This window comes from Puntigrus tetrazona, chromosome 3 (genome assembly GCF_018831695.1).
Source record: "Puntigrus tetrazona isolate hp1 chromosome 3, ASM1883169v1, whole genome shotgun sequence".
Classification (NCBI taxonomy): domain Eukaryota; kingdom Metazoa; phylum Chordata; class Actinopteri; order Cypriniformes; family Cyprinidae; genus Puntigrus; species Puntigrus tetrazona.
In genome coordinates, this window is record NC_056701.1 from 25,605,820 (window position 1) to 25,623,122 (window position 17,303).

At 40.0% G+C, this 17,303-nt stretch overlaps 3 protein-coding genes and 1 pseudogene across 5 annotated transcripts; 2 read left to right on the forward strand and 2 right to left on the reverse strand.

The window, feature by feature from the left end:
* Positions 1-103: 103 nt before the first annotated feature.
* LOC122336692 (ADP-ribosylation factor-like protein 16) lies at positions 104-1,842 on the reverse strand. Its single transcript, XM_043233722.1, has 5 exons — positions 1,427-1,842; positions 1,267-1,325; positions 796-912; positions 417-532; positions 104-351 (listed from the first exon to the last, which is right to left on the reverse strand). Exons 1-5 carry the CDS (start codon positions 1,485-1,487, stop codon positions 189-191), a joined length of 516 nt encoding a protein of 171 aa, XP_043089657.1. The 5' UTR covers positions 1,488-1,842; the 3' UTR covers positions 104-188.
* Positions 1,843-3,660: 1,818 nt separating this feature from the next.
* Positions 3,661-5,872, forward strand: LOC122336618 (immunoglobulin lambda-1 light chain-like). The gene is made up of 4 exons (XM_043233718.1): positions 3,661-3,740; positions 3,829-4,157; positions 4,740-4,773; positions 5,370-5,872. Exons 1-4 carry the CDS (start codon positions 3,698-3,700, stop codon positions 5,690-5,692), a joined length of 729 nt encoding a protein of 242 aa, XP_043089653.1. The 5' UTR covers positions 3,661-3,697; the 3' UTR covers positions 5,693-5,872.
* Positions 5,873-7,339: 1,467 nt separating this feature from the next.
* Positions 7,340-9,809, forward strand: LOC122336634 (immunoglobulin lambda-1 light chain-like). Of its 3 annotated transcripts, none has more exons than XM_043233719.1 (4): positions 7,340-7,480; positions 7,557-7,879; positions 8,650-8,683; positions 9,360-9,809. In XM_043233719.1, the coding sequence occupies exons 1-4, from the start codon at positions 7,441-7,443 to the stop codon at positions 9,686-9,688; spliced, it is 726 nt and encodes a 241-aa protein (XP_043089654.1). In that variant the 5' UTR covers positions 7,340-7,440; the 3' UTR covers positions 9,689-9,809. The 3 variants fall into 3 exon arrangements, 1 of the variants encoding a protein (XP_043089654.1); XR_006249347.1 differs by having other exon boundaries at positions 7,455-7,480; positions 7,557-7,668; positions 8,377-8,683; positions 9,360-9,474; XR_006249348.1 differs by lacking the exon at positions 7,557-7,879 and having other exon boundaries at positions 7,417-7,480; positions 8,377-8,683; positions 9,360-9,474.
* A 1,065-nt stretch (positions 9,810-10,874) lies between these two features.
* Positions 10,875-16,839, reverse strand: LOC122336586 (annotated as a pseudogene).
* Positions 16,840-17,303: the final 464 nt, after the last annotated feature.

Below are 17,303 nucleotides of genomic sequence, written 5' to 3' on the forward strand. Positions count from 1 at the left end.
TTGAGAGCTTCCGTAGAGGAAGATCCGAGTGTGCTTTTACTGTGTGTAGATGAACTACATAATACACTGTTAAACAGAGCTCAGGAGCTCGTACATGGGTTTGGAGCGACATGACGGTCATCAGAGGTCCTCCTACATTTCTCCTCAGCTGTTTCTCAGATTAGTGTGTGGCGTGGGACACAGCTCTCTCATCTGTCCTTTGAAAACAGCCAGCTGAGCAGCTCCTGAAGGCCCTGTCCGGAGCGAGCGCTGATCTCCAGTGTTGAGATCGACTGAGGAGCACTCCTGAGGATGTCCTCCATCCTGAACAACGCCTTCAGCTCCACCAGAGACATGGTGCAGGGAAGATCCCTGAGGAAAGAAGAGCCGTGAGGAGCGAACGAGCGCTGCTTTTATTCAGAGAGAAGTCGGCTGACCTCTTGTTGAAGAGTATGAGGACAGCAGCAGACTGCAGCGGCTCCGAGGAGAGAACGGACAGCAGCTGGACGCAAGACGACGAGATCTGGACAACGTTGGCACAGTCCACCACAAACTGAAATCAGACGGACATCAGACACGAACAGAGACATGACTTCCGGTCTCTTTCAAGAGAGTCGTCTTCACACTCAGTGTCCAAAAGATATATTATCTTCTGCTAAAAATCAAAAGTCTCTTATATTTGGTTTTCTGTACCATAAAACCTTTTCTGTCACATTTAACCTAATATTTCTTAATCGTATTCATTCTTTAAACTTTACAGGGTCAAAGCAGACGGATCTCCTCTTAAAGCGTCTTCAAAAGGACACAGACACTCACTAAAACACATCTGACATCTAAGTAGTATTTTGGCCAAATGGGCCCCATACAGCCCCCCAGCTCTCGAACCGTGATCTTCCTCTTCCTGAGGATGAGGTCTGTGAGGTTGGTGCCAACCTACAAAAAACACAAAAACACACACACCTTTGTTTAAAAAGTCTTTTATGATTCTGTAAGGTTTACATTGTTACATGGGAACAAATTTGTCAACAAAAATGGCATCTTTAAGTCGGCTTTAATCTTTATTTATATGTATTGATATGTAGTAAATATATAATTTTGTAATATATTTATTTTTGTCTACAATTTTACTTTTAAGATGACATAATGCAGTAAACCCTTAGATGTATTCATACTGACTTCCTCCTCAGTTCCAGTGATTTCCCAACAAATGTTTTACAGAAACACGGTCTACTTCGACCCTAAAGCACACAGTTATTATATTTGATAATATATGGTGTGAAATCTGACCGTGGGCAGCGTGACAGGAGCTTCACCCAAAGCCTCCTGAGAGCCCGTCTGACACAGCTGTTAGTCCAGATAAAGAAGACATACTCGTGAAACTGAGCAGAACTACATCAAGAGAAGCACAACATGCAAAGAGTGTAATAAATCAGCTGCTGAAGGATATTCTGTAGCCGCTTCAGTAAAAGCGTCTTTCCGACTCCAGTGGCACCGAGCAATAAACACATCTCAGCGAAAAGACTTTATAAAAAGCAGAGCGCGGATTTCTCTTTAAAAACCACCGACTCCTGATCGTGGATACACTTCCTGTGTCGCCACGGCAACGACGCTGTTTACACAATAAAAGTCCCCGTGTTTTTTTGAGTGACTGTCGCCCTCTAGTTTCTGTAGAAGATTGACTCCGATACAAAAAGATATTAGTCTGCTGTCTAACTGTTGAAAGAGTATGCACTTTATACGGCCTTCCACTTTTTACAGGGTCCTCATTTTTACAGGATAAGCGTTTTAAACTGTAGTGTTGGAAATAAAAAATATTTCTTGGTTTAATAATTTCACGCATGCTCTAAAGGCTATTTGACTATAACCTTCAAACTCATCTAAACTGTCTCTTTTACTGTAAGTCTAATACATTGTGGTACAGGATGTTTTTGAGTATTATTAAGTATTATTAAGTACATGTTCCCAGTATAATACCGTATTATTATAAACGGGAACCTGAGCATCTCTTACATGCGCAGCTGCATCCTGTCCTTCAGAATCAGACCCAAGATATTTCTCTATAATGACATTTATAGTTTTATGCAAACAGTGAGGTTTCTCTGTTCTCATTATTTATGGTCTTCCAGGCCTGCAGCTGCTCTAAAAAAGGGGTTTTCACAGAAATGCCATTGAAGAACCATTCAGAAAATAAGTCAATAAATAAATGAGTAAAAATAAACAGAACAAACAAACAATAATGATAATAAAATAAACCACAAATATAAACCTTTTTGTGGAAAAATGTTATGTTAAAGTTTTTACAAAGAAACACAGATGGTAAAATCTTAATACTTAATACTTAATAATACTTTGTAGCATCACCTTTTGCTGCGATTACAGCTATAAGTCGCTTTGGCGTATGTCTCTATCAGTTTTGCACATTGAGACTGAAATGTTTGCCCATCCTCCTTGCAAAAACAGCTCGAGCTCAGTGAGGTTGGATGGAGAGCGTTTGTGAACAGTTTGACAGTGGGGATGGTGTGTTCAGGGTGATGAGCTGTATTGCTTTTTACGTCAAACATAACGCTTTGCGTTGTTGCCAAAAAGTTCGAGGTCTCATCTGACCAGAGCACCATCTTCCACATGTCAGGTGTGTCTCCCAGGTGGCTTGTTGCAAACTTTAAACGACACTTTTAAGGATATCTTTAAGAAATGGCTTTCTTCTTGCCACTCTTCCATGAAGGCCAGATTTGAGCAGTATCTGACTGATTGTTGTCCTATGGACAGAGTCTCCCACCTCAGCTGTAGATCATGGGCCTCTTGGCTGCATCTCTGATCCGTCTTCTCCTTGTATGAGCTGAAAGTTTAGAAGGACGGCCAGGTCTTGGTAGATTTGCAGTGGTCTGATACTCCTTCCATTTCAATATTATCGCTTGCACAGTGCTCCTTGGGATGTTTAGAGCTTGGGAAATCTTTTTGTATCCAGATCAGGCTTTAAACTTCTCCACATCAGTATCTCGGACCTGCCTGGTGTGTTCCTTGTTCTTCATGGTGCTCTCTGCGCTTTAAACGGACCTCTGAGACGATCACAGTGCAGGTGCATTTATACAGAGACTTGATTACACACAGGAGGAGTCTCTTTATCATCATTAGTCATTTGGGTCAACACTGGATCATTCAGAGATCCTCACCGAACTTCTGGAGAGAGTTTGCTGCACTGAAAGTAAAGGGGCTGAATAATTTTGCACGCCCAATTTTTCCGTTTATTATTTGTTAAAAAGTTTGAAATATCCAATAAATTTTGTTCCACTTCACGATTGTGTCTCACTTGTTGTTGATTCTTCACAAAAAATTACAGTCTTATAGCTTTATGTTTGAAGCCTGAAATGTGGCAAAAGGTCACAAAGTTCATATATATATATATATATATATATATATATATTTTTTTTTTTTTTTTTTTTTTTTTTTTTTATTCAGCATCACTTGAAACTATTAATCAGATGAATGTAACATCAGGTGATTATAAATGTAATATCTTTGTCATTAAACTAGCATTCATTCTGTAGCAGAGATGAAAACAACATGAAGAGAAATGAGTCAGAATATGAAAGCAGTGATGAAGTGATTGGCTGAACTCTGGTCCTCCCTCTTTCAGAGTTTCTCTTCTCTATATGAGTCTCTCAGTCTCTCTGATTCTCTTCATCTCTTCTCTAAACTCAGTCTGCTCGTCTCGGTCCAGATGCTGATAATATTCTACTGCGTTATTCTCTCTCTTCTGTCGTGTAAGTTACACATCTCGCTCTAAACATGTTGTTCTCTCAGGGGTGTCAAAGGTGGATGAAATTAATTTAATTCATTATAATTCTACAGCGGTCAGATGTGTGAAAGTGCTCACACAGAAACCTTCAATACTGCCAGAAGAAAAAGGGAGATCTGTGACTATGGACTGTAACGTTGAAAAGGACCAGGGTTATTATATTAGATGGTATAAACAGATTCCAGACTCAGCTCCTCAGTTTGTGTTGAGATACCATCACTCTAAGACCGACCCTGACTACTATGGAGATGGTTTTTCTTCCAGCCGCTTCACATCTAAAGCTCAGTCAAATATTGACTATCAGCTGATCATCAGTAATGTGGATGTGTCTGATTCTGCGGTGTATTACTGTCAGACATGGGACAGCTCTGTTAGTGAGAACGTATCACAGTGATTGACAGCAGGACAAAAACCTCCTCACTGATCACATTCACTTCTGCTTCTAGACATCAGATGACAAGAGCATTACTTCACATCTCAGGTTTGTTTTGTATTAATAAAATATCACAGACGCCATTAATATTCCACAATTTCTTTACTAAACAGTGGTGTGTTAAATTTCTTTCTTTTGGTTCTTTTTCATTCCTTTTTGTCCTGTTTGTATCTGGACACTCACTGATCACTTTACGCTTAAATTAAAAGTAAAAAGAGCAGCTTGGGCATTCTGCTAAACGTCTTCTTTTGAGACAGAAAGGTTTGTAAGGAAGGTGTCCGTCTTCAGGAGATCATGTGTTCATGTTCAGCAGGACTCCTGCAGATAACAACAGACACATGAGACTGTGTTTCAAAGCCCTTTAAAGACTGAAACAGACTGATTGTGTTTGAATCTCAGTCCTTTCTCCATCAATCAAATGTGTGAAGCACACAGTGAGCTGAGCTCGAGTCAGCGTTTGACTTCTGTTTGTGTCTCTTCACAGACTGACCAGGTTTTTGTACGACTGAACAGATCAGATGTGTCACTGTGGTATTCGGACAAGGAACAAAACTCATTGTGACGGGTAAGACATCTTTACACTGTTATTACAGGCTTTTCTCACTGCGTCACACACAGTCTGCTCAGAGTAGAGATATAAACTCAGCATTTTTTAGTTGACCTTTGTACTTATTTACAGTTAAATGCTGGAATTCAGTCACAGTTTGATCCACAACCTCCAGAAACCAACCTTGAAATAAACCGAGAAGACCTTCGCTTTATCTTCAGTTTAGTTATGTCATATTGTTTGTTATATTATTAGTAATATTATAATTAGTAGTGATAGTATAGAAGTAGTATTATTTATAGTATTGAACAGATCATTCTTTAGTTGAGCTTTAAGTGGCATCAGTTTTGTGTTTATCTAAAAATCCTTTTTTGATTATTAAACTACATTTTCATGGGTATAAAAACACCTCAAATATACACCGAGATGTTCCTGATGTACCTCTGAACCTGTCGAAAACAAAGATCCAGCACGCATGTTTTGTTAAAGACACTGAGACGTGCATTAAAAGGTCAATCGGTTGTTTCTGTCTTTGAGCAAATAATGCTGTGAACTGATGAAGAAGATGAGGAGTGTAAAGTGTGAGATGAAGCTTGCTGCCGGTTTGTGTTCAGATGCTGCTGCTGCTGCTCCTGAGCTCAACATCCTCCGTCCGTCCAGAGAAGAGCTGAGCTCCAGTAAAGTCTCTCTGCTGTGTCTGATCAGTCACACGTCTGGGGCTTTCGCTGATGTGCGTTGGCTTGTGAACGGGAACTCGGTCACCGAAGGCGTCTTCACTGGATCTGCTGAACGGCAGCCTGATAAGAAGTTCAAGATGAGCAGTTATTTAAGCATCGAGAGCTCAGTGTGGGACAAAGACACACAGCTGACGTGTGAAGTGACTGCGGCCTCAAAAACCTCCAGAAAAAGCATCAAGAAATCTGACTGCAGCGACTGAACCGATCGTCTGCTCTTCATTCAGGTCACAGAGATTCAGTTTTTTGCTTGCAGGAGAAGAAATGGATAGAATCTATTAAAGAAAGCGTGGGTTGCTTCATTTTCTGAAAGTCATTTTATGTTTAAATGTACATCATTGTGCTTCATAAACTCAAATAAACTGCATGTCAAGCAAACTTTTCCAATCGCTTTGTGTCCTCATGTATGAACTAAAGAATCTTTTTATTTATAAGTTTAGCAACAGTTTATTACGTCTGTTTTGAAGCACTGTTAGAATACCGGATGGTTTCTAATTATATAATTCAATTTATCAACAAACAATAATCAATAAAATATTAATACAATAACACAATCATTTCTAAAATAGTCCACTGAACACTAGAAACATGAAAGTCAAACTCATTTGCTGATTCCACAGGAAAAGGTTTCTTTTAAAAACGAAAATTTTAATAATGCTGTTAATTGAAGACGTTTTCAATGAGTTCTCTGAATAGATCTAAAAACAGAACTGAAGCTGGTCTTGTATCAGATGCAGTGATGTGTGGAGATTTTCTTCAGTCCTGACAAACAGGAAACACCTGCTATATTATATCAGCTTTCTGTCCGAGTTTGACTCTATTCACATGAGAAACAGAGTCTGCAGACAGAAAGCAGAAGTGAATGTGATCAATCCCTGTGATACGTTCTCTACGCTCAGCAACACCCGCAGAATCAGACACATCCACATTACTGACGATCAGACGATAATCTGACTCAGTTTTGTGATTTGAAGTCTGTTTTATTTTTTCACCCAGAAATTAAAACTTGATTTTACTATAAATTCTGTAACTATTTTTTCACCCTCTGGCCGTTCAAGACGTCTATGAGTTTGTTTCTTCATTAAAGCAGATTTGGAGAAATGTGTATAATTTCATCTGTTCCTCTTCAGTGGATCATATCAGATGAATAATGAATGAGTGAAAACATCACAATGATCTACGCTCCTCCGGTCCATTCATTCATATTGTCACGTCATCACTTCCACCGAACTCACCACATGGACACGATCCCAATCACCCGAGTACTAATCAGCAACACCTGCAACCACTCAACAACCACCCTTCATAAACCACACTCACTTCCACAACGGCGATCCTTGAGGTTACCAACCCAGTACTCTGGCCGTCTTCCGGCAACCTGTCCGCTCTTCCCGTTGGAATTCCCTGGAGAGTGATATCCAGATAAAGGAAAGAACTTGGACGTTCCTGTGTTCTTTTGTTAAAGTTTGAGGCTGTACGCCACCTTTTTATTGTTCATTAAAGAACCCCTTTTCCATTACAGTGACTCTGTTTACTTCCTTGACCGGAGCGTGACACATATTCTGTGAAGCAGGAAGCTGCAAGAAACAAATCCATTATTAAGACATTTTAACTTCAAATTACTTTTGTGATGTTTTGAGTCTGAATCTGGCGGCACCCATTCACTGCAGAGGATCCACTGATGAACAAGTGATTGTCCCCATGATGAAACAAACTACATCATCTACATTAATATATTGTTTGTATATTGATTAATATATTGTCCTCTGTGCTGAAATGAGTGTGTGTGTAAGTGTTTGTGTGTGTGTGTGTGTGTGTGTGTCTCTGTGTGAGTGTGTGTGAGGTGGGAGGGTCTTTCTCTCTACCGTCTTAAAGTCTCTCTCTCTCTGGTCTGATCTCAGCATTATTCTTCAGCTCTGCTCATCTTCACACATCGACACCAAATCACAAGATGATCACAATCCTGTGTGCTTTCTTCACTCTTCTGAGCTGTAAGTGTTCATCAGATCTGATGATTTGAACTGATTTGATGCTCAGTCTGATGTAAAGCTTGTGTTTATTCTGCAGGTGTCAGTGGAGTGACTGGAGTGACTCAGAGTCCATTAATCTCAGTCAATGAAGGACAAACAGCTCAACTGGACTGTAATCTGGGGACAGTAACTGATGCTTCTGCTCAATGGTACAAACAGACTCCAGGAGGAGCTCCTCAATATGTGTTAAGATTTTATCATGGCTGGGGCTCACCTTCATATGGATCTGGTTTCTCTGCTCCTAAATTCACATCAACACATTCATCTCAATCAGATTATCGTCTGATCATCAGTAATGTGGATGTGTCTGATTCTGCGGTGTATTACTGTCAGACATGGGACAGCTCTGTTAGTGAGAACGTATCACAGTGATTGACAGCAGGACAAAAACCTCCTCGCTGATCACATTCACTTCTGCTTCTAGACATCAGATATAAGTATTCTTATATATCAACATCTCCACACAATGACCATATAAAGTAGTAGTGATACTGTATATGTGCTATATTACAATTATAGCTATATGGTATGTTATGTATGTTGACTGTGGAGAGTCCTGCTGTAGTCAATCAAAGTCATCAAAGTCAATCTGTGAACTTGAACACATGATCTACTGATGACAGACACTAAAGGAAACCTTCCTTACAAACCTTTCTGTCTTCATAAGAATACGTTTATCAGAATGTCCAAGCTGCTCTTTTATTTTTAAACAAAGCATAACATGATCAGTGATCTACAAACCGGACAAAAAAGCACCAGAAAAAGCCCAACTTTAATTTCAGAGTTTCCGTCATTGTCAGTCATCAACCATATAAGTGATTGTCAACTAACTAACTTTGCTTTTGTCTTCAAAACAGATTATTTTGCAAATGGAAAGCTCATCTGCAAATAAACAATAATAACGGATGAATGACATCATCTGGTCAAAAAGATGACAAACCAGCAGTTTATCTTGTAACTCCAAGCTTGCTGGAAAAACACGAAACCTGCTTGATTATGATGATATTTCTTACCCTCCTGACACTTAATCGGCGTACGAGCAGCACTGAAGGGAGTCTGAGTTCAGTGTCTTGTGTCTCTGAAACCTCGGGAGGTTTTTGTACAGTGAAGATGTGAAATGCATCTCTGTGGTATTCGGCCAAGGAACAAAACTCAATGTGATCGGTAAGTTTTACTCTCGATTACTGTCCAGGCACCTTATTTATTTTTATTTGTTCTACGTATTATTATTGGACAATAAATTGCCATATTTTTTCATATTCACATATATTCTCAATTTAATTAAACTGAATCCTTAAAATAACATTACGTGTAGAAATCCTTCTGACGTGTGCCTAGACGTTTTAAAAGGCTAATTATTTACTCAGACTATATATATATATATATATATATATATATATATATATATATATATATATATATATATATATATATATATATGCAGCTATGTTCTTTTATTTGTTAATATAATTGTCATTTTTGGTTAGTGACAAAATAATATAATTATAATTCAGTATTCAGTTGCCGTTTATCTTTTACAAGTTTTACATACGAAGTTGTGATACGTTTATTATAATATATTAATTATATTTAGTGCTGTGTGCGTTCTGTGTATATTTAACATGTGCATATATAAAAACAGTATATTTACATGCATATATTTATATTTTTCTAATTATGTGAATATATACATATAATCATAAGCAATTTTTCTGAAATATGTACATGTATTTATACACGCTTAATAAATACAGCATAAGCATACGCACACACACAGTCTATTTTGTATTTTGTATGTTGTTGTCGGTGTTAGTGTTGACGAACACACTGTTTTCTGCAGACTCCCCTCTGTCTCGTCCTGTTCTGACTCTCTTGTCTCCGTCCGCTGAGGCTCTGAAGGAGAGTAAAGTCACTCTGGTGTGTCTGGCCGAGGATGTCTCGGTGCCTCTGGTGCACGTTACCTGGTCGGTCAACGGCCGCTCCGTTACAGACGGTGTCTGGAACAGCCCTACCGAGAAACAACCGGACAAACGCTTCAAAATGAGCAGCTCTCTGAGCGTGGAGTCGTCCGTGTGGACGAACGACGCAGATTTCTCGTGTGAAGTGTCAGTGGGCTCCGAGTCCGCTAAGAAAAGCATCTCGGTTTCCCGCTGCGGAACGACGGCCTGAAGGAAAATCTTTATTTTTTTTTGTTCGTGTTGTGTGAATTGCGTGACTTCGGTACTTTATATAGCACTGTGTACTTACGTTTTTGGTTTTGGCACTTGCAATTAAAAATCAAGGCATGGCATTTGTTCTCGTTTTCTTTCGCGCGGCACACCGCGTATTTTTAGCTTTATGTAAATCATGATGGTCCCCTGAGCTCAGAACACACAAACGTAAAAAAATCCCCAGCTGCACAGATGGTACATCATGTATATATATTAATATACTCACAACCCCCGAGTTTCATATTAGAGAAATGTGATGTCCAATCAACGCGGTATGTTTAATCACACTTCCCTTTGCACTATTGTCTAATATTATACAGTTCGGACCATTAACACAATAAACTAAGTGGGAATAGTGAATCAGTTTTTTTTGTGTGTGGCTATTTTGTTTTAAACTTCCTTGTGGTAGATGTTAAAATGGCGGACTAAGAGAGAGCAGTCAGGTTAATTATTCCTTTAATAAGAAGCGACGCTTGAGTCACACATATAAAGTAAAACGTAAACAACTTCCTTCCGCCAAAGGGAGAACTAATCCAGAAAACCCACGAGATTGAGGGATTTCACTCATCCTACAACAAGTGCATCTACAAGACGGTTGGCATCGACATAAGTCTGTAATAAATGTGGCACTGGAGCGTGTTTTACAGGAGTCTTTCTGCCAGAGGCACTGAAACGATAATCCAGAAGATGGCGTCCTTGCCTCACTGTGGAAGATAGAGCTCGACAAAATCACGAGAAACGACTCACTTCAGGTAAACGTTTGACCTCGTTCCTGAAGCGTTACTTGCTTGGAGTTACTCCGTTTTAAACAACCGTGTCTGTTTATGAAACACTTTTCATTTAATAAATTCAGCGACTTCTCTGTCTGTGACAATATGAGTGACCGCTGAGTTGGCTACTGCTTTTTTAATCAAACAAAGTAGCCTATAATAAGATTTCACCAGTTTTTCTTTTCTAAAATGGCTTCTTTTCTTTAAACTCAGAGCTTTCCTTTAAATATCAGCTATCAGCATATGAACGAGGTTCACAACAACACAGTAAGTCTTGCTGGTTCAGTCCATATCTTGCTCAAAAAGCCATATGTTATACAATATAAATGCACAAAAAATGGCGCGTTCAGGAGGACCTGCGCCCTTCGTGTATTTTCAGCAGTATTCTCTGTCCCAGTTGTCCAGTATGGTGGGGTTGAAGCAGGATGGTTCATTGTCGTCGCTCACATACAGGGCAGCGCGTTGGTCTGCTTGCTCCTGCAATGAAGTGATGTACCACAAGTCTTCTGGCACGTCCAGCTCCAGGATCTTCTGCTCGATGCGCAGTTTCTTCTCAATGGTCTCCTCTCTTGAACTTAAACTCGATGATGGTTTTGGTGTAATGGTTCAGAGCCGTGACCGCGGAGCCCATGCAGGTGCCAAAGCGAGCCCCACGCCAGACTGACAGAAAGAGTAGAGGAGCACGATAATAAGTTACCATATCAACCATTCTCACCATGCATTAAAAGTCCTGTGAGACTCACAGATAGGACCAGCTGTAGTCCCATGTCTTGGGTCTCAGTCTTCTGGACCCATCTGGACAGCCAGCTGGAAAGCTGTGGTGAACATCATATGAGCAACCATCCCGAAAAGGCCTAGGGCACAGAAAAAACGAGCGGTCGTTATTGCCTTTATCCTCAAGGTGTCGGTATAGTCGCTAATGAGTATACAAAAAATAAACTCTGTCCAGTGTCAAAAGCAACTGAGAAGCAGGCACTAACCCTTAGTGCTTTTTAATGCTTTTTATTTGATTATAGGTTTAAACCCACTACACATTAAATGAAACAACAATTTATACTTGGCTAAAAACTCAAAAATGATTATTAGAGCCCCACAGAGATGCCACGCACATATGCCTCACATGCAGGTGCTGCTGTGCATCGAGTGTGTTGGTGAGCATTTCTACAATCATCGGGATTAGTGCAAATATAGGGGGAGGGAGGATGGTCTCCGCTGGCCATGTCACGTACCAAAACCACTAACCCCCACACCAATCCGATTACAGCACAAACCACCAAATCCCCACGCTGTTGGGACAGAGCGCTCATTCGGACAGACAGCTTCCTGTCCAGAACAACCCCACGCCCTCGCAAAACATCCTTCTCTTGATCATTTTTCCTTTTTTTTATTGTGTTTTTCGGTAAAAAAAAAGTATTTGCTTTAGCCAAGTATTTTTTTTCCCCAAAGAGAATATTTATGCTTAAATTAGCAAACCATTTAGTTTGTTGTTTTGAGCATATACAAAAAAAATAGAGTGATTTATACAGTGATCACACTTTATATTAGGGTCTCACCACATACATTTTTGCCTTCATTAGCTACTTAATATTAATATTTAGTAAGGTGGTTGTTAAGTTTAGGTATTGGGTAGGGTTAGAGACGTAGAATATGTGCTTTATAGGTGCTAGTAAACAGACAATATAATAATAAGCGATAACAAGCAACGAATTAACTGTGAGAATTGGTCCATTTGTCAACGTTGGCCTGTTTTCGTTTAAGGAGCCCTGAAATGTTTTTATTTAAATGCACAATAAATAAATCAAAACTAGTGCAGAACAAGGCGGCTTTTGCACCTTGCCTTCAGGTCTATGTGACACCGCTCCGCTGATCTCTCGTGGCATCTCTGACCCATCACTGCTCTCTGTAAAGTGTTGGGAACATGTGGAGGTGGATTTGTGCTGTATAATCTCATCTCTGTTTCACAGCTGGGGCTGACTGGCGGGAGTTGAACGAGCAGGATTTTTTTTTTCTGGCAAATGAGCATTCAAGAGGGACTAAAGTTCCTCTGTCTGTATGTGAATGCGGATAAATGGATAAATATTTGTTGCAGCAATTTATTACTGTTTTGCATCAATTTAAGTTCAATTTTACTTAAAGTTAGGTGCTGTAATTATAGGAAATTATTTTCAGAGTAATGCTAAATAATTTCATAGATATAGGGCCTAATGTACTGGGTTTTTCAAGGAATTTTCTGTTTTATTTCAGTGCATTAAAGTCACAGTTCCTATAAACATGAATATTTTGTCTTCATTTACTCACCACCAGGATGTTTTAAAATAATAAACCCTATATTATATACACTGGTGGCCCCCACACAGTTCAGAGCTCAACGCCATCGAACTAAGTCCTTTAATAGTTCATCATTTACCTGAGAGAGCGTGCACAGTGCAGCGAAGGCATTGAGCTTGAGTCTGTTTATCAAGTTAAAACACGGACACATCTCTATCACCATCAGAGCTCCTCCGATGAACAGCAGACCAATGTACAGACACTCAGCCACAATACACAGCCAGAGCACTCCTGAGAGAGAGAGAGAGAGAGAGAGAGAGAGAGAGAGAGAGAGAGAGAGAGAGAGAGAGAGAGAGAGAGAGAGAGAGAGAGAGAGAGAGAGAGAGAGAGAGAGAGAGAGAGAGAGAGAGAGAGAGAGAGAGAGAGAGAGAGAGAGAGAGAGAGAGAGAGAGAGAGAGAGAGAGAGAGAGAGAGAGAGAGAGAGGAGAGAGAGAGAGAGAGAGAGAGAGAGAGAGAGACAGAGAGAGAGACAGAGAGGGGGAGAGAGAGAGAGAGAGAGAGACAGTAATCAGTAATATCAGATCATTCGTTAAGGTTACTATGTTACAATTGATTCTTGTTCATATGAATAACATGTAACACTTGTTACTTACCCACCTCTTTCATGATCTGGTGCGATCTCTAAAAAGCTCCTACAATTAAACCCTAAAAACAGAGAAAGCTTTGATAAACACTTGCTACTGCATGAACAAAAGGGATTCACATTCAATAACGATGAACAACAATGCACTGTAAAAAAATGAAAAGATGGCTTAACTTAAAATTTCAAGGCAAACTCGCTGCACAGCTTTTTTGAGCTCACTCAACCCAAGCCACTGATTCAAGTTACATGTATGTTTTTTGATCAGCTAACTCACTTTATTATCCTGAGCATTAACGTAACAAACTTTTTTTGTTCCTTGGAAGATGTCTTTTTTTTTGGTTTTTTACGATGACAAACTTCAATGGATTGGTTAATCGAAGCAGTCAACATTGTCTTTGTTTGCAGGACAACTCACAAGACTAAGATATCCAGAGAAAAGACATAGTCTAGGCCTCAAAACCAGACACGCTAACCGCAAGAACGGTGACAACCAACACCTTTTAAAAAGATCAGCTCTCTACATCAAAATACACCAATTAACTAACGACAATGATAAAAACACCAAAAAAGTCTAAATGAAATTAGTAAACAGCAAAATGATAATCCCATAACAGTAACTGCATGATTTATTCATGCTGCAATGCGTGTTAGGATCTCACAAAGCCTTAACGGACAACTAAGTTTGACTAGTTAGGACAACATTCAGGGTGATTTTGTTGGTCTGACCAGGGTTTTAATGCAGTTGAATGAAAATAGCATTTAGTATTTGTGTGTTTTAGTAAATGCTAATGTTCGATGTTAATTCATGTTTGTTCATCATATGTAAACAAACACTGCTGTGACGGTGGTCTGAACCCCACAGAGAGAAAGAGAGTTGGAGTTTAAGAAAAGGATGCTGATGAAGGAGCACATCACAATGAAAATTAGGCAGTGGGGTGTTTACTTTCATATTCAGATCAATCAGAGAGGTTTCTAAAGGTTTGTTTTAAAGCCCTACAAATTCTTCCTGCTTCCTTTCAGCCCGTTTAATTACAAAGTGCATGAATCCATTGGCTCTATTCATGGTATTTGTGTGCTGACCTTTCTTCTCCATTGGCTAACGGTAGCACATTCAGGGGAATTGGTGTCAGCGGACCATGTTTTTAGGAGCAGCATTAGCCTTAAGCTCGACACAGACATGGTTCTCACCTGCTCATGTTCAGTCATTTCGTACCTGTCTCTCTGAATGATTTCAGAACAGGACAGGATGTCAATGTAAGTCTGATTTGAAGATTCTTCTGTTTCAGAGGGCTTTCTCAGAGTCTTCAGAGTTAAATCCCTCGCTAGTTGGCTAGAATGTGGTCTACCAATTCTTCCAAACCATCAAAGTCTGGATCAGTGGGCACTGCTCATTGTACCCAAAATAGATGAAGATAGCGAAGTTGGCATTGGTCTTTCACCTGGGCTGACGGTGACCATTTTTGATACAAGGGCTCTCAGATGGGAGCTATTTGACTCTTGGTGTGGGAATCGTCATGCTGGTTCAGTGCTAGAGTTCTTTAAGGAGTGTTTTGCCTCCAATTTAATGGACAAGATGTTTGATACTCTTCTGGCATGTCCGTGTTCTGTTCTGGGAACTGTTTTTAGAAGGGCTCCCTACTCACTAGGTCTTGTGGTTGAAAGTGTTGAAGTGAGCCCCTGAACGGTTTCTGACTCTCATGTTGGTTGTTTGTGGTTTTAACACTCCTAATGTTTTCTCTCATCTAAGAGCTGCATAATTTAAGTTTATCATCTGTAAGAGGTTCCTATAGTGTGAACATGTGAAAGGAAACATGACTTTAGTTCACTGAATAAGTTCCCTGATACGGCATAGTTTATTATTGCTTTTTTCCTTGAGGGGAAATTCATATGGGCTTCAGACGGGTGTTACACCTGGACTAGTCCTCATAGTGTCATCTACAGTCTAAAACAACATCTTGTTCCTTTTCCAGAGAACCTGAAGGTTACATACATGTGTTAAGATTGAAGTACATGCAGAGATTACCATAAACCAAGAATAATAACAGTACCATGAAAACATTATTTATTGTTACGTCATTTAAACATTTATTGTGATGTATTACCAAAAACACAGATGTATTAGCATTAATCAACCAAAAAGGAGTGTTATTCGTTGTTATTTTATATTAACTAATGCAGCTCTAAAGTACGGGGACCGGGACCTTGATTGACAGGCGATCTGTCCAATCACAATGACAAACAGATCAGACGGACTTGAACTTGAAAAATGGTGTACTGACATCTTTCCGCAGTTAATACAAGTTACCTTCCGATGTTCATTCGTGTTTATTTCATGCTATATTAAAAATTAAGGTGTGGTCGGTTAGTGCCCTTCACAACACTGCCCTGCAACAAGTCCTGCACATGACATGTAAGAAAACATAGTAGGCTACTTTGTGTGCGTGATTCACTACTATGTTTTATTTACTAATTCGTTCTTGTTTTTTTCCTTGCATGTCATGTGGGGGGCTCCGTATTAAAGAATCGTTCACCCCAAAAATACATTCTTACAAAAATACGATATGCTGTGTGGGAAACCAAACAGTTCTCAGACTTCCATACGTTTTTTTTGTAACTATAGAAGGAAACAGTGATAAACGACGGTTTGCTTACCAACATTCTTCAAAATATCTTCTTTTGTGTTCAACAGAAAAAATACACATACAGATTTAGAACCAACCGAGGGTGAGTAAACGCTGATAAAATTTTAATTTTGGGTTAACAATCTACATAAGCTCATTAACTGATGAAAACAAACACACATTTATTTCCTCAGCTGAAAAATGAACTACTCCAAATGTTCTAGTACTGAGTATTTGGGGAAGAAACAGTCTAAACATGCTTTCACTTTTAGTAGTGGAAAATTCTCTTACTATATTCTCCTAAACTACTACCCTCTTGTGCAGGCAGTCCAATCATGACAAAGATCCAGTGATGCTGTCTTACCTATCAAGTCCACGGTTTGCTCGCAGGAGAACCAGATTCCTGCGTGGAACTTCCTCATGAGGAACTTCTCCTCTCCGGTCTCGTAAATGTACTGCACCAGGCGCGTGTCGTTGATGTTGGTGCTGTTAAAGCGGATGCAGTACGTCTGCTTGACTTTGACCGGCCCCATGCAGAAAGGCTTCACCACCTTCCTGGTTCCCTCACACCAGTAGCTAGTTGTGACGGCCGAGACGGCCAGGGCGAACGCCACGTAGTTGAGCGTGAGAGCCAGGGATGCTCTCTGAGCACGCTGTATACCCATAGTGCTCCGGGAGGCACGAGGAGACAAGCAATCCTGGCTTCGAGGTCCTTGCTTCAGACATCCAAACTTTCTGCAACTGGTATCTTCAGGGTTATTTGGGTTTTCCTTTCTTCTCCTTGACAGACCAACTGGACGAGCGCAGAGCTTTCACAAATGACAGCTGCTCTACTTCATGTCTAGCTCTAATGCTATCAGGCTCTTATGTTTCGCTCTAACCTAGCCTACGGTCCCCCTCCCGTCCCACGATTCCCCTCCCCCCCTGCCCTCTTCCCTGTTATCATTTCAAAGGGCAAATTACATGTGAGACCTTGGTTTTGTGCGTCCATCTAAAACCGTAGCTTATTTTTCGTGAGCATAGCAATAAAACAGATTATCAATCAGATTACTCTTCAATCTGACGCAGGGCTGTTTGCCAGCGTCTCCCCCCAGTTTTCAAGACTTCCTTTCAATGAAGAGCAACTGATTTTTGAACAACGATGTACAGTCAAGAAAGATAAGGACGAGATCTGTAACGTCTTTGACGCTGTGAAGAAGCTCTAACGTCTGTTTGCGCATTGCAAGAACTGTTGCATCGCACACACACAGTTTATATATATATATGTGTGTG